Genomic DNA, 13,258 nt, shown 5'->3' with positions numbered 1-13,258 from the left:
ACTTTTTCCACGTTCTACCGTAGATTTAGGATGCTATAGGTTTCCTACTTTTCAACAGGGTGGAGACTAACCCTGGAGAGAATCCCTGGCGACTCAGTAGCACCCTCTCAAATTCCAGGCTGCTAGATGGAAGCCCTTCACCTGAGAGTGGACCACTGGTCCCTGGGAAAGCAGGTCTGGAATCTCCGGTAATATCCATGGATCTGTCACCGACATGAGTCTCAGAAGGGAGAACCAAGGCCTCCTCGTCCAAAAGGGAGCTGTAAGAATTATTCTCGCTCGATCCTCCCTGATTTTCCTGACCACTACTGGGATCATTGTTGTCGGGGGAAATGCATAGGCCAGGATGAACTTCCAGGGTATTTGTAGGGCATCTACTGCGAAGGGGTTTTCCCTTGGATTTAGTGAGCAGAACTTCTTGACCTTCTGGTTGTGTGCGGTAGCGAACAAGTCTATTTCTGGTTTGCCCCAGGCCTGAACTATTTGTTGGAAGACTTGGGGGTTTAGGGACCATTCCCCTTGTCTTAGGTGCCTGCGACTCAGGAAGTCTGCCTGTATATTTTCTACCCCCTTTATATGCAGTGCTGTGATGGATAGCAGATATTGTTCTGCTAGCTGGAAGAGTAGATCCGATATTTGCATGAGGCCCCGAGATCTCGTTCCCCCTGGTGATTGATGTAGGCTACTACTGTCTGATTGTCCATCATGACCCGGGTGTGGCGGCCCCGAAGTAAGGGAAGGAAATGTTTCACGGCTTTTTCCACTGCCCATAGTTCTTTTACATTTGAACTCTGATCGTTTTCTATGAGGACCAGGTCCCCTGTATTGAGTGGGATCTCAGGTGTGCTCCCCATCCTGTGGCACTCGCGTCTGTTGTAATGATGTCCTCGACTAGTTTTTGCCACGGGACACCGGCTGTTAGATTCTTTTCTACAGTCCACCAGAGCAGGGAATCTCTTACAGCCAATGAGAGACATAGTTTGCCTTCTAAATGCCCTTTTAATTGTTTCTGTGCTGACAGAACTTCCCACTGTAGTTGTCTTAAGTGGTACTGCGCCCATGCTACTGCGGGTATGCATGATGTCAACGAGCCTAAAAGGGACATTGCATTCCTCAGTGTCATATTTGGTTTTTGTATTGCTGTGCGAGCTAGGCCCCTTATCTTGGTCACTTTGTTCTCTGGCAGGAGGCAGCGTTGTCGCTCGGAGTCCAATATCAACCCTAGGAAGGATTGCTCTTTTACTGGGGTTAACCTTGACTTGGGGATGTTTACTATCCATCTTAGTCCTACTAGAGTTGCTATTACTTCTTTCACTTGATATGCGCAGTGGGACTCCTATCTCCCTATTACAAGAAAGTCGTCTAGGTATGGGACGATCACTATGTCCCTGGAACGAAGAAAAGACATTACTTCCGCCATCACTTTGGTGAATACTCTGGGGGCTGTAGACAGGCCAAACGGAAGGGCTGCATATTGGTAGTGTTTCACCTGCCCCTTGACATAGAGCGCTACTCTTAAATATTTTTGATACTCCCGATGAATTGAGATGTGATAGTAGGCATCTTTTAAGTCTTTCACTGCCATGAGGCAATGCTGGAACAGGATCTTTGTGGCCGTGTTGATTGACTCCATTTTGAAGGAGCAATTGTCTACCCACTGATTGAGTCTCCTCAGGTTGACAATGGTTCTCCAAGAGCCGTCTGGTTTTTGTATTAAGAAGAGGGGGGAGTAGAACCCCCCTTCCTTCTTCTTGCACTGGGACTTCCTGTGGGACTTGTTTTTCCACTAGTCCCAAGACTTCCGTCTCCAGGGCCAGCTGTTGCTCTTGGGCTTTCCTTCGGGGTGTCATTATGAAGGTATGCCTGGGCGGACGGATGAATTTTATTTTTAACCCGTCCTTTAGGAACCATGTACTGGGGGAGATATTCGCCCAGGTGGAAAGGAAGAGAGAAAGCCTTCCCCCTACCTTCGGCCTGATGTCATTGGGGAGATTTTTTGGAGGAAGTGGAGGGCCCTTTAAACATATAGCCCGATCCTCTTCTTTCTTTAAAGTCCCAGTTTTTTCTATCTCCCGGGGGACGACCCCTGTTAAATCTCCTCCTCCGAAAGGTCTGCTTTTTAGGTTCTCCCGGAAATCGGGGAAAGCTTTTCTTCCTATCCCCTGCATGTTCCAAAATCTCTTCTAGTTTTTTTACGAAGAGGAATTGGCCAACACAAGGAATGGAACATAACCTATGTTTTGATGGTAAATCTCCGGGACACCCTTTAAGCCACAGGGCTCGTCTTGCCGCATTTGACAGGCTTGCTGCTCTAGCTGTCAATCTTGCGGAGTCTGCAGAGGAATCCGCTAGGAAAGCCGCTGCTCCGTGTACCAGTGTCAGATTAGACAGAATTTCGTCCCTAGGAACTCTATCCCTGATCTGGTCTTCTATTTGTTGTAGCCAGACCATGAGGGCACGAGCGGTACAGGTACCAGCTATCGCTGGCTTTAATCCACCTGCCGAAGCTTCCCATATGTGCTTTAGGAAACCATCTGCTTTTTTATCAAGCGGGTCTTTCAACATGCCAGAGTCCTGTAATGGTGGAGATACCTTTTTTGAGGATTTGGCTACAGCCCCATCAATTTTTGGGACTTTTCCCAGGTCTCTGAATCCTTTTGTTCAAAAGGGTACCTCCTTTTTGATGTAGAAGGCAAGCTCCCTGACCTCTCCGTTTTTTTCCATTCCCTGTCAATTAGGGCCTTTATTTTCTCATTTACAGGGAAGGTGCGTTTTTTCCTTTCCTCCAGTCCTCCAAACATCATATCCTCTAACGATTTAGGAGTCTTTTCCTCCTTCAGGCCCATCTTAGCCCTAATAGCTTTGATCAGCTTTTCCACATCCTCTGTTGGGAAACATGGACGGCCGCCTATATCGCTGTCTGAGGAGGATTCTGAGGACTGAGTAGAGGAAGAGGAGGTGGACGGGGACAAGGATCTTTCCCGCCCCTTCTGCCCTGGCAAGGCCTCTGAATCAGAATCACTTCTATGACCTCTTTTAGCCTTTTTTTTAAGGGCTGCTTTTAGGGAACCTTTCACCTCATGTTGAATTAGCGCCTTAAGGGTAGTTACCAAATCAGGGGTTTCCTCCTGTATAGTTTTATTTATACAGTCAGCGCAGAGGTCTTTCTGCCACTGATCTGCCAGTGGGTGTTTGCATAGGGCGCATTCTCTATTTTTGGTTTTGCTGCTGGCCTTCCTTGACCCCTAGTGATCAGAGAAAAATGGAACCCGTTACCATAAGGGTGACATTCACGTAGATCACTCACCACCGCTGTCAATCTGGGGTACCGATCTCGGAGGCTCCTCAGATGCTCTCGTGACGTTTCTTCTGGACGTCTCAGAGTCCTGCCGGTCGCGTTTACGACTGCCGCTCCCACCACTCGAACGGCTGCTCCTGGTATGCTGGCGGCTCGGCCTGGCATCTAGTGAGAGCTCTTGCTGCTGCTGATGCTGTTGTCTACGCTGCTGCTCGTCTTGCCCCACTTCCATCATGAAGCTTTGGCATGAGTGCGTCTTCTGTGGTCATCTCCCTTATGTAAGGGAGATCCACTGCACTCTCCGCCTCCTCCGGTTACCCCCACAGCCCCTCCCCCCCCTGCCACGACGCCGGGATCTTCTCTTGCCGGCCGGCATTTTTTCCTATGGGCGCCGCCTCCCGACGTCATGCGGGCACGCCCCTTCCCAGCGTATGACGTCAGAGGGGCGCGACCCGGAAGCAGCCGCTCCCTGACGCTGCACTTCCTGGATGCGGCAGAGGGGGAGAGGGCGGCACGGCAGAGCCCCATGACCCCAGGCTGTGCTGATTCTGCGCCCGCTCGGACGTTGAGCCCCCGGGGGACCCGCGGACGGTGCTTCCCCCTCCCAACACACAGCGCTCAGGAACCAGCCTGATCTTCCACGCCGGCACGAGGGGCAGGTACGTGATCTTCAGTGCACGGGTCCATGTCAGGACAGGAAACCCAACTGAAGCGAGGGAGAGGTACCGCCCCTTTTATCTTCAGTAGGGTTCCTGTCCTGACTGGGCGTATCCCGTAATGGGAGACAGGAAAACATTCATGCTTTTCTGGTCAGCGATACGTTATGATATAGATCCACCTGCCTGATTGCCATCCAGCCTGGTAAGAGTCATTGGACGGCCATCTGCACCGATTAGTCACGGTATGACATGGCACATCGGTGTCCACACATGTGCCTTACTCCAGCTGAGTATCTCTGGATGTTTGAGAGATTAACTTCATAATTGCTGTCTACAAACACCTTGGTTTTGGGATCTAGTCTTTGATCCAAATCAGTTTTACTAAAAATGTGTAATTGTGATATTTGTAAGATACCAACAAAGATATGAAGTTGCACTTAAGCACTTTGCTATTTGCACTGTTTACTTCTTCATGCACATTGCCTTTTCCTCCATATCCTATAAATTTTGCTTTGCTCATATGTAGTAGTTTTTCCTAACAAGTATTTTTAGATCAGTTGCAAATCCTAAAGAGTGTTGTCTGGTATGCCAGTTACATGTAGAAGTCCTGCTTTCTGGTTTTAGTTGTTTTTACATTTGTAATCAATAGAAATAGAATTTTAATATATGGTAGTAATGGCAGTGCTACAAATCTGTAATGGGGTACCTAGGTAATTGTGTGAAATAAAACCGGATTACTTACCGGTAATACTCTTTTGTAGAGTCCACGACAGCACCCACTGAGAGAGGGGATCCGCCCCCGGAACAGGAAACCTACAGAGAGATAAATGGGGCGGTCCCCCTCGCTCCCTCAGTTTGTGTTACCGAGAACAACGGAGGAACCGCCATACATGTTTTAGTCAATTTGTTTGGGCGATTCATCTATCTTACCCCTATGTAGTTTTATGTTTACTAAGTTTAATCACCTATTTAACTTAACTCAATCTCCACCACCAAGGAGACCCATGTGTGAAAAAATCTTTACGGGAGGGAAGTGAGCGGGTGCTGTCGTGGACTCTACAAAAGAGTATTACCGGTAAGTAATCCGGTTTTTCCTCTTCGCCACGACAGCACCCACTGAGAGATTTCCAGAGATAATCACTTGGGAGGGCACACCGTGTTAAGGACTGATCTACCAAAAGTCAAATCCTCGGTAGAGGATAAATCTAGTCTATAGTGACTATAAAAGGTAGACGGAGACCAGGTTGCAGCCTTACATATTTGTTCAATTGGGACGTTCGCTCTCTCGGCCCAGAAGGATGATATGGCTCTAGTAGAGTGCGCCTTAATCCCCAGTGGAGGGTCTTCTCCCTTTGCCAAATATGCCATCGTGATCGCATCTCTTATCCACCTGGATATCGTGCCCGTTGTAACTGCAGACCCCTTTCTGCTGCCCTGGAAGAAGACAAAAAGAGACCTACTCTGCCTCCAGGGACTGGTCCTATCTAGATAGGCTAGCACAGCTCTCTTCACATCTAAGGTGTGATATCTCTCCTCGTCCTGTGTTGACGGGTTCTCATAGAATGAAGGTAGGCATATCTCCTGAGATCTATGAAATTTAGTTGCCCGTTTTGGAAGGTAGGACGGGTCTGTCTTTAAAATCAGACTGTCTCGTGTTATTGACAGGAACGGAGGGTCTACTGATAGAGCGTGAAGATCACTCACTCTTCTAGCCAATACTAAGGCTACTAGCGTAGCAGTTTTTAAAGAGAGGCACTTCACTGACGCTGAGCTTATAGGCTCAAATGGTGCCTGAGTGAAAGCATCCAAAACTAGAGTAAGGTTCCATGCTGGTAGCTGAGGAATATGCACCGGCTCTGAGCGTTGACAAGCTGAGATGAAATGGGTCACCCATCTATTTGCTGCCACGTTATAGTTAAATAGGGCTCCTAGAGCTGACACGTGGACCTTTAGAGTGCTTACCGAGAGCCTTAATTCTCGGCCTCTTTGCAGAAATTCTAGAATGGCCGTAATGGGTACTTCACCAGTTAGTTTTGCTGGGTGAAAGGCCAGGAACTTTTTCCACACTTTAGCATATATTTTTGTTGTGGACTCCTTCCTACTTTGCAGCAGGGTATTGATTAGGTTCTTTGAGAAACCCTTCTGCCTCAGTAGCTCCCTTTCAAATTCCAGGCCGCTAGGTGCAGGGCTTTGGCCTGTGGATGGTAGCAGGGTCCCTGCGAGAGAAGATTCTGGTGCAGTGGCAGGATCCACGGGTCGGTTACCGACATGGCTCTTAGCCATGAAAACCACGGTCTTTTTGGCCAAAACGGGGCTATCAAGATGACCCTCGCCCTCTCCTGTCTTATTTTCCTGACTACTGTTGGTAGTAGAACCATTGGAGGGAAGGCATAGGCTAGTTGGAATGTCCAGGGTGCTTGGCGGGAATCTAGAATGTCTGGGTTGTCCAACCTGTAGAGTGAAGCAAACCTTTTTACGCGCCTGTTAGCTCTGGTCGCGAATAGGTCTATCTCTGGTCTGCCCCATTCTGACGCTATCATTTCGAAGACGTGCCTGCTGAGGACCCACTCGCCCTGGTATAGGGCTTGGCGACTGAGATAGTCTGCCCGGGAGTTGTCTACTCCTCTTATATGGAGAGCTGACAAGGAGAGAAGATGGACCTCGGCCATTTCCAGGATCTTTCCCGCGATAGACATCAGTGGCAGTGACCGCGTGCCTCCTTGCCGGTTTATATAGGCCACTGCGGTGGTATTGTCTGTCTGAATTCCCACGTGGGTGCCCCTTAACTGTGGAAGAAAGTGAGACATCGCATAGAAAATCGCTGTTAGCTCCTTTACATTAGAGGAGGTTTCTCTCTTCTGCAGGTTCCTTTCCAGGAACAGGAAACCAAACTGAGTGAGCGAGGGGGACCGCCCCATTTATCTCTCTGTAGGTTTCCTGTTCCGGGGGTGGATCCCCTCTCAGTGGGTGCTGTTGTGGCGAAGAGGAAAAGGGGATAAGTCATTCAAGTTCACATCAAATGATATTGCACAACAAGTGTGCAAATGTTGGTGTTTTCACACTAGAGCCCAGGCAGCTATTAGTGTCCAAAACATGGTAGCGCCTGCGTAATTGAAGTGTTATGCTAGTCTGAGACTGACATAACATTACTGGCAACGTGCACACTGAGGTGTAGACTGCATTAAATGGTGTGCCTCTTTAATTAATGTACCTTGCACCTTCATTAAGACAAGGAGGGACAATGCCAGGTTAGTGAATTGGTCTTTTAGTGTTTGTGTGCACACAACTCTAGAAATACCCCATGAGATGAGTCATGTATTCCCTTTCTAAACTCAATGACACCACCTTTGTGTTGAGAGAATTCCGCTATTTTAAGCATTTTTAATGAATGTTATTCCATGACATAGATTTTTTTTTTTTTTTACTGGGGAGAATGCTGCAGGTGTCAGCTGTATACTATAACCGACGCCTGCTGTTTAACCCTCTAGAGCCTGCTGTCAACAGCACCATCCAAATGGTCAAGAAAATGGCGCTTCTAAAATAGTGTGGCCAACACGTTCTAGAGATTGTGATCAAACCACTAACAGGATGTTATTGCCGGGGAAATATTTTACCAGACCTTGTCTAAATTGTCAGTTTTATTATAAGAAAACATTATAGAACAGTCCGTGCCAGTCATGTGGCATTATATCTTGGTGTCAGGGCTGTTCCCATATCCATTCTGCTGTGATCAACATTCAATGCAACAAGGCTAGTGCCAGATTCACAGGTCCAGCAGGACAATACAGAATGGATGTGCCAACAGCCCCCATTCTCTCCAGCACTGTATACTGTACATTACTCCCGGTGAGTGGCTCTTGCCATTTTATAACTTGTCTGAGTTGAACAGGGGTGTGAGATCTAAACTGTTAAAACTTTTGAGATTCTCCCATTCATCATAGGATGAGGATCGGGTCTGAGTCGATCACATCTATCCACAAGCTTAAAGTTAGTAATCGTAAAAACGCAACACCACAAGAATATATATAGAACAAATGCTGCTCTTTAATTTGTAAAAACAGGTTAATTATACAAAAACCTTAAATACCAGTGTGTACATTGTACACAATCAACGACTTACAAGAATGAAGTTATATTTACACAACTGAGGATCTTGTGTTTGGAGGGCTTTCAGAACGATCTTGGACATAATGGAAACTGGTGAAGAGCTATGAGTGAATCTCATGCTACAATGTCACTGGTACTAAAGTTTCTGAATTAGTCACCATGTAAAAACACTACATAACTAAAACAAAAAGTATTTTATTTTTTTAACATTCTCCTGTGGGATACACCGGGCTTCACTCTTCAGCTGCCATCTTGCATAAGTACGCTTTGTCGATCTTAAAGAGGCGCCAGCCTTCTTCAGTGGAAAGATCAGATGCTCCACGTCTCTTGTAGAACCGGATGGATGGCTCATTCCATTCTGCTACCAGGAAATGCATACTGCTGCAGCGACACTTCACAGCAATCTGGCGAGAGAGTGCAAGTCAATTAGGTGTGAAACATGGCCAAGATTATACACAAGTCCAGAATCATGGGACTAGTTAGTGTGAGTGAATGAGTAACCATATAGTTTTACTCATAGCCCTATTAATTCCACAGCTTTTTAGACATTATAACTGCTATATATGTGGTTTTCACATCAGATGCAGGACACTAGTGTACCATGAAACATGCAGCTAAAGAACACTCTTTATGCATTTATGGACTTGCACATCATAGCCACAAGAATACTCAACCTAAGGCCGGGATCACACATGTGAGAAACATAGCTGAGTCTTGCATGTCAATAACCAGCACTTGGGAGCAGAGAGTGCAGCCGCATAGCAATACATGCAGCTGAACGCACCGCTCCCAAGTGCCAGCGGCAGTGCCAGGTATTGACATGCGAGACTCGGCCATGTTTCTTGCATGTGTAGTCTCAACCTAATCATTAGCATTTTATTGGTGGCCCATAGGCTAATTAGCCTATGCGCCAAATGTAACGTGTTCCATTTTGGTGCAGTTGGCACACCGTCAAAACTATGCATGCTGAGGAATCCGCATACATCAGCATGGCCTGTGTACCCAATGCTAAAGATAGGGTATGCAGGCCACATGCCGACGTAGGTGGAGATGCGGCTGTGGGCAGAGCTTCACAGAGGAAGTCCACATTCCTCCGCAGCTCGGCCATATGCTAGTGTGAAACTAGCCTTACCTATGGCTCAGAATGTTTAGATATATACCTTGATGCACCCATGTCCATTTCACAGTCAATTCCCATCTGTATTATGCTGCTGTTTGACTTGTACTGACAGCATTTAATGAATATGATCATTAGGTTGAGAATTGTAGCTTTGATTTTAACACATGAACACTATCAGCATATGACCAACTCTAATGGAAAATGGCACCTGCACTACTGAAAAATGATTCCTAATGAGGACTTGAAAGATCCTTAAACACTAAAAGTTAAGGTCTCCTTTTACCAATGGTAAAGGCTTTGTCAGGTCAAAGATAACTCACCTGACTCAGGTGCTTGAATATGTCAGATCCAATTCCTGACCCTAGATTGAGACAAGAAAACAGTCAATATATAGAAAACAGATTAAGGCTATGTGCCCACGTAGCGTTTTAAAACAGTGAAAACCGGACTCCTTCCCAGAAATCGCGCAGAAAAAAAACCATGTGATTTGACCGCGATTCTGTTGACGATTTTGCTGCTATTTTCTCAAGCATTTTCCAAGCGATTTGAAGCATCGTTTGGAAAGTGATTGACAGGTTAGTCACTCATCAAACATAGTGTTTGACAAGTGTGACCAGGTTTTTACTATTGAGGCCACCTATGCAGCATCAATAGTAAAAGACAATGTTAAAAAAAAAAAAATTGGGGTACATTTACCTTCGACATCCCGGGCCTCAGCGTTCCCAGCGATGCCTTGCGAGACCTGTGATGACGTTGGTCTCGCGTTACTATAGCGATCTCGCGAGACCACGTCATCACAGGACCTTGCCACAAGGCATTACTGGAAACGCTGTAGCCCGGGAAGGCAGTGCTGGATGTCGGAAGGTAAATATACCCCGATTTTTTATTTTTTTATTCTTTTACAGGGGTATGGTACCCAGGGCCTGGAGGACAGTCTCCTCTCATCCACACCGTGGGTACCAACCGCACATGAGGCGCTTAACTTCCTGCATGGTGGGCATAGCCACATGTGGGAAGTAAGCGATTCTCATGCATTCCTATGGGTGCGGAATCTCGGCGATTCTGCAACAAAAGAATGACCATGCTGCGATGTTTTCCGTGATGCGATTCCACCACAGAAAAAAGCGCAGCATTAGCACAGCATGTGCGGAATGCCATAGGAATGCATGGGGGGGGGCGTTCTGTACACGATTTTTAAATGTTTTTGCAGCGTTTTTGCACCGAAAATCGCAGCAAAAACACAAAAAAAAAAAAAAAAAAAAATCATACTGTGGGCACAGCCTAAAGGATTGGTCATCAATACAAAAGATCAGTGGGGGGGTGCCGAGTGTTGGACATTCACCAATCACCTAGTCTTGCCTCCAGCCAGATGTGAACAGTAGCAGAACATTGCTCTGTACAGTGTAGAGGCTATGGTAGAGTACTCCTGATTAGTTCCATTAAAAACAGAAGCTGACCTTCAGCATAGATGGAGCAGTCCTGTTCTGCTTACATCAGTCCACAGCCTAAGGTGGTAACAGTTGATCAGGGGTGGTGCAGCGTATTAGACCACCACTGATCTAGTATATTGACTTGAGCCAAGGTTGGCCAGCAATTTTAAACTTACTGAACAGTTTAATGCAGATTGAATTATAGCATAAAACCCCCCAAAACATACCTCTGAACTCATTCATCACAAAGAAGTCTTCCAGATAAAGAAGCTTCCCTATCCATGGATCATACGTGAAGTAGTACATTGCAAACCCAACAATCGTATAGCCTGTTAAAGAAACAATGCATTTTTTCAGGAGGCAATCTAAAATCTATAGGGCCAGCTGTCAATACTAGTCCATACAGATTAATAGTGGTCACATTAACATTGTAATATTCATGTACTGAGTGCAGCATGGATTTGCCACTATAGAAATATGAGTTTTCCTTTCACACGGCAGTTCAGAACAGTAAACCACAGAACCATTAACATCTTAATCTCTCCAAAAAAAAAAAAAAAAAAGTGATCGCTTAGGTTAATCCATATTTACAAATATTTAAAGACTGGAGAGAAAAAAAAAAAAAATTTTGAACATTGATGTCCACACAATGAAATTGTAAAGTGGATAGATCTTACAGGCAACACTGCCCCCTAGGTCAAATTTTCCAGTTAGCAATAGATTGCACTTGGAAGAAGTGGTGGGGGAGGTTCTGCAGTTGTAATAAAAACTCATTGTTCTCCACTAGCGCCCTCGTCAGCGGCACGTTTTCTGAGCTGCCGTGTTGGTTATTCTTGATTGGATGCCCCTAGTGGCCTTACCTCGTTTCACGCTCATCTATGTTATTGTGTAACGGATCTTTTAGTTACCTCCCCACCCGCCCATGTACACGGAAGGGCCATCCATGTACATGGCGAAGCTAGAGACTGTAACCTGAAGATTGGGGACAAATTAGAGAAAATGTGATTTAACATATTGCAACCGCTCACAGATAGGGTCAATACAAGAAGTGCCACAAGGCTCAGTACAAGTCATAAAGATAAAAAAAAAAAAAAAAGGGAGCAGAAGAAAGTAACTGGTTACCATCAACCGTCTGGTTGTCTTTCGGTACTTCAGCAACAAGACAGTGGTAGAAAGGGTGTTCTCCAAAGCCGTCTTCTAGAAGATCTGGGCAGGGAAGACAGAATTAGCATGTTAGAGCTTACAGGCAGCCTCCCCCTCCCAACGATTTATTTTATTTATCTAAGGCATGTTCCAGGGACCGGACTGGCACAGCGCCCATCCTAGGATCAGGCAAGCAAAACAATCCCACCATACCAAGTCTAAGAACACCAGATCGGCAGGTGCTCCGAGCAACTACAGATTACTGCTGATGTATACAGACATTGCAGAAAACAGGATGAAGACAGCAGCCATACCTTTCTCAGTTAACACCACTTGGTTCTCCATCTCTTCATATTTGGCCAATTCCTTAAAGAGAAAAAAAAAAATAAAGTTACTCAAATTGACAAACAGACCGGTAGATGTAAAGGAACTAAATATTGCAGCTTTCTTCCAGGAACAGCACCACACCTGTTCCCTGGTTGGGTCTGGTACTGCAGCTCAGATCTAGTGACATGGAACAGAGCTGCAGTACTGAAAAAATCCTGGAGGGGCAGTGTCTGGGAAAACAGCAGCTTGGTTTTACTACTAGCCAAGAACAAAAAAAAAAAAAAAAAAAACACAACTCATAAAATCAGTAGTAAGTGATATTGGATTGGCAGACGTCGGTCACATCAGATGACCAGTGTTGCAGAATATGCGGACAGGAAAAAGGCCTCAACCGGCGACTACAGCTGGAGAAGAGATGCCACCTCCAATAGACATGGCGGGCGCAGCCTGCACCCAGCGATCGCACCGATCACAGCTCGTTACCTTTATGAGTCGCAGGATGTCCTTACAGTCTCCGGGCACAGCTGATCGTATAATATAATTGGCCATTTTCGTCTCTTGCTCTTTTTTCCTTTTCTCACAAGTCCTCTGTATGTGAAGAGTAGTAGAAGGTGTTTCTTCATTCGCTTCCCAGGGGCTTCCGCTCCTTAGTCAGTCTGGGACCCTGACCGGGCAGAGACTCCGCACACAATCCACCGTGTTGCAGCAACTCCGACGACGAAGTGTCAGAACAAGGACGCAGCTGCAACATTTATAGATGTCTGGTCCCGCCCCTTTCGGTGTTTCAGCCAATAAGAAGAGAATTACATAACTTTCTGAGCCCACCTTACAGGCTGTGATCTCTGACGTCCCAGATCCCGGAAACTGTGACTCACGAGAGCTGTAGTTTCGGCAGCTCGTCACCGCCACCTAGCGGCAGACTTGATCTTAGCGCCCTTTACAGCACAGAGCAGGAATGCCGTGTATACAGTATGTACAGCAGAGCTCTGGGAGGAGAGGAGCAGGAATGCCGTGTATACAGTGTGTACAGCAGAGCACTGGGAGGAGAGAAGCAGGAATGCCGTGTATACAGTATATACAGCAGAGCTCTGGGAGGAGAGGAGCAAGAATGCCGTGTATACAGTGTGAACAGCAGAGCACTGGGAGGAGAGAAGCAGGAATGCCGTGAATAGCA

At 46.4% G+C, this 13,258-nt stretch overlaps 1 protein-coding gene across 1 annotated transcript; it reads right to left on the bottom strand.

Moving 5' to 3' along the window:
* Positions 1-7,981: 7,981 nt before the first annotated feature.
* On the bottom strand, positions 7,982-12,818 carry SAT1 (spermidine/spermine N1-acetyltransferase 1). The gene is made up of 6 exons (XM_073565828.1): positions 12,568-12,818; positions 12,072-12,123; positions 11,737-11,820; positions 10,842-10,943; positions 9,505-9,545; positions 7,982-8,468 (listed from the first exon to the last, which is right to left on the bottom strand). The coding sequence occupies exons 1-6, from the start codon at positions 12,631-12,633 to the stop codon at positions 8,298-8,300; spliced, it is 516 nt and encodes a 171-aa protein (XP_073421929.1). The 5' UTR covers positions 12,634-12,818; the 3' UTR covers positions 7,982-8,297.
* Positions 12,819-13,258: the final 440 nt, after the last annotated feature.

Source organism: Dendrobates tinctorius, unplaced genomic scaffold, assembly GCF_039654945.1.
Source record: "Dendrobates tinctorius isolate UK_male_01 unplaced genomic scaffold, ASM3965494v1 ptg000016l, whole genome shotgun sequence".
Classification (NCBI taxonomy): domain Eukaryota; kingdom Metazoa; phylum Chordata; class Amphibia; order Anura; family Dendrobatidae; genus Dendrobates; species Dendrobates tinctorius.
The sequence above is the reverse complement of the archived record's forward strand: the minus strand, read 5'-3'. Positions and strand labels throughout refer to the sequence as shown.

What these genes read in the sequence shown, in the direction of transcription:
- SAT1 (XM_073565828.1), bottom strand. Translation starts at nt 12,633, where the DNA reads ATGGCCAATTATATTATACGATCAGCTGTGCCCGGAGACTGTAAGGAC. An exon ending in AGTGGTGTTAACTGAGAAAG is followed by an intron (nt 11,821 to 12,071) that starts GTATGGCTGCTG and finishes TTCCCTGCCCAG; the next exon opens with ATCTTCTAGAAGACGGCTTT. An exon ending in TATTCAAGCACCTGAGTCAG is followed by an intron (nt 8,469 to 9,504) that starts GTGAGTTATCTT and finishes CTCTCTCGCCAG; the next exon opens with ATTGCTGTGAAGTGTCGCTG.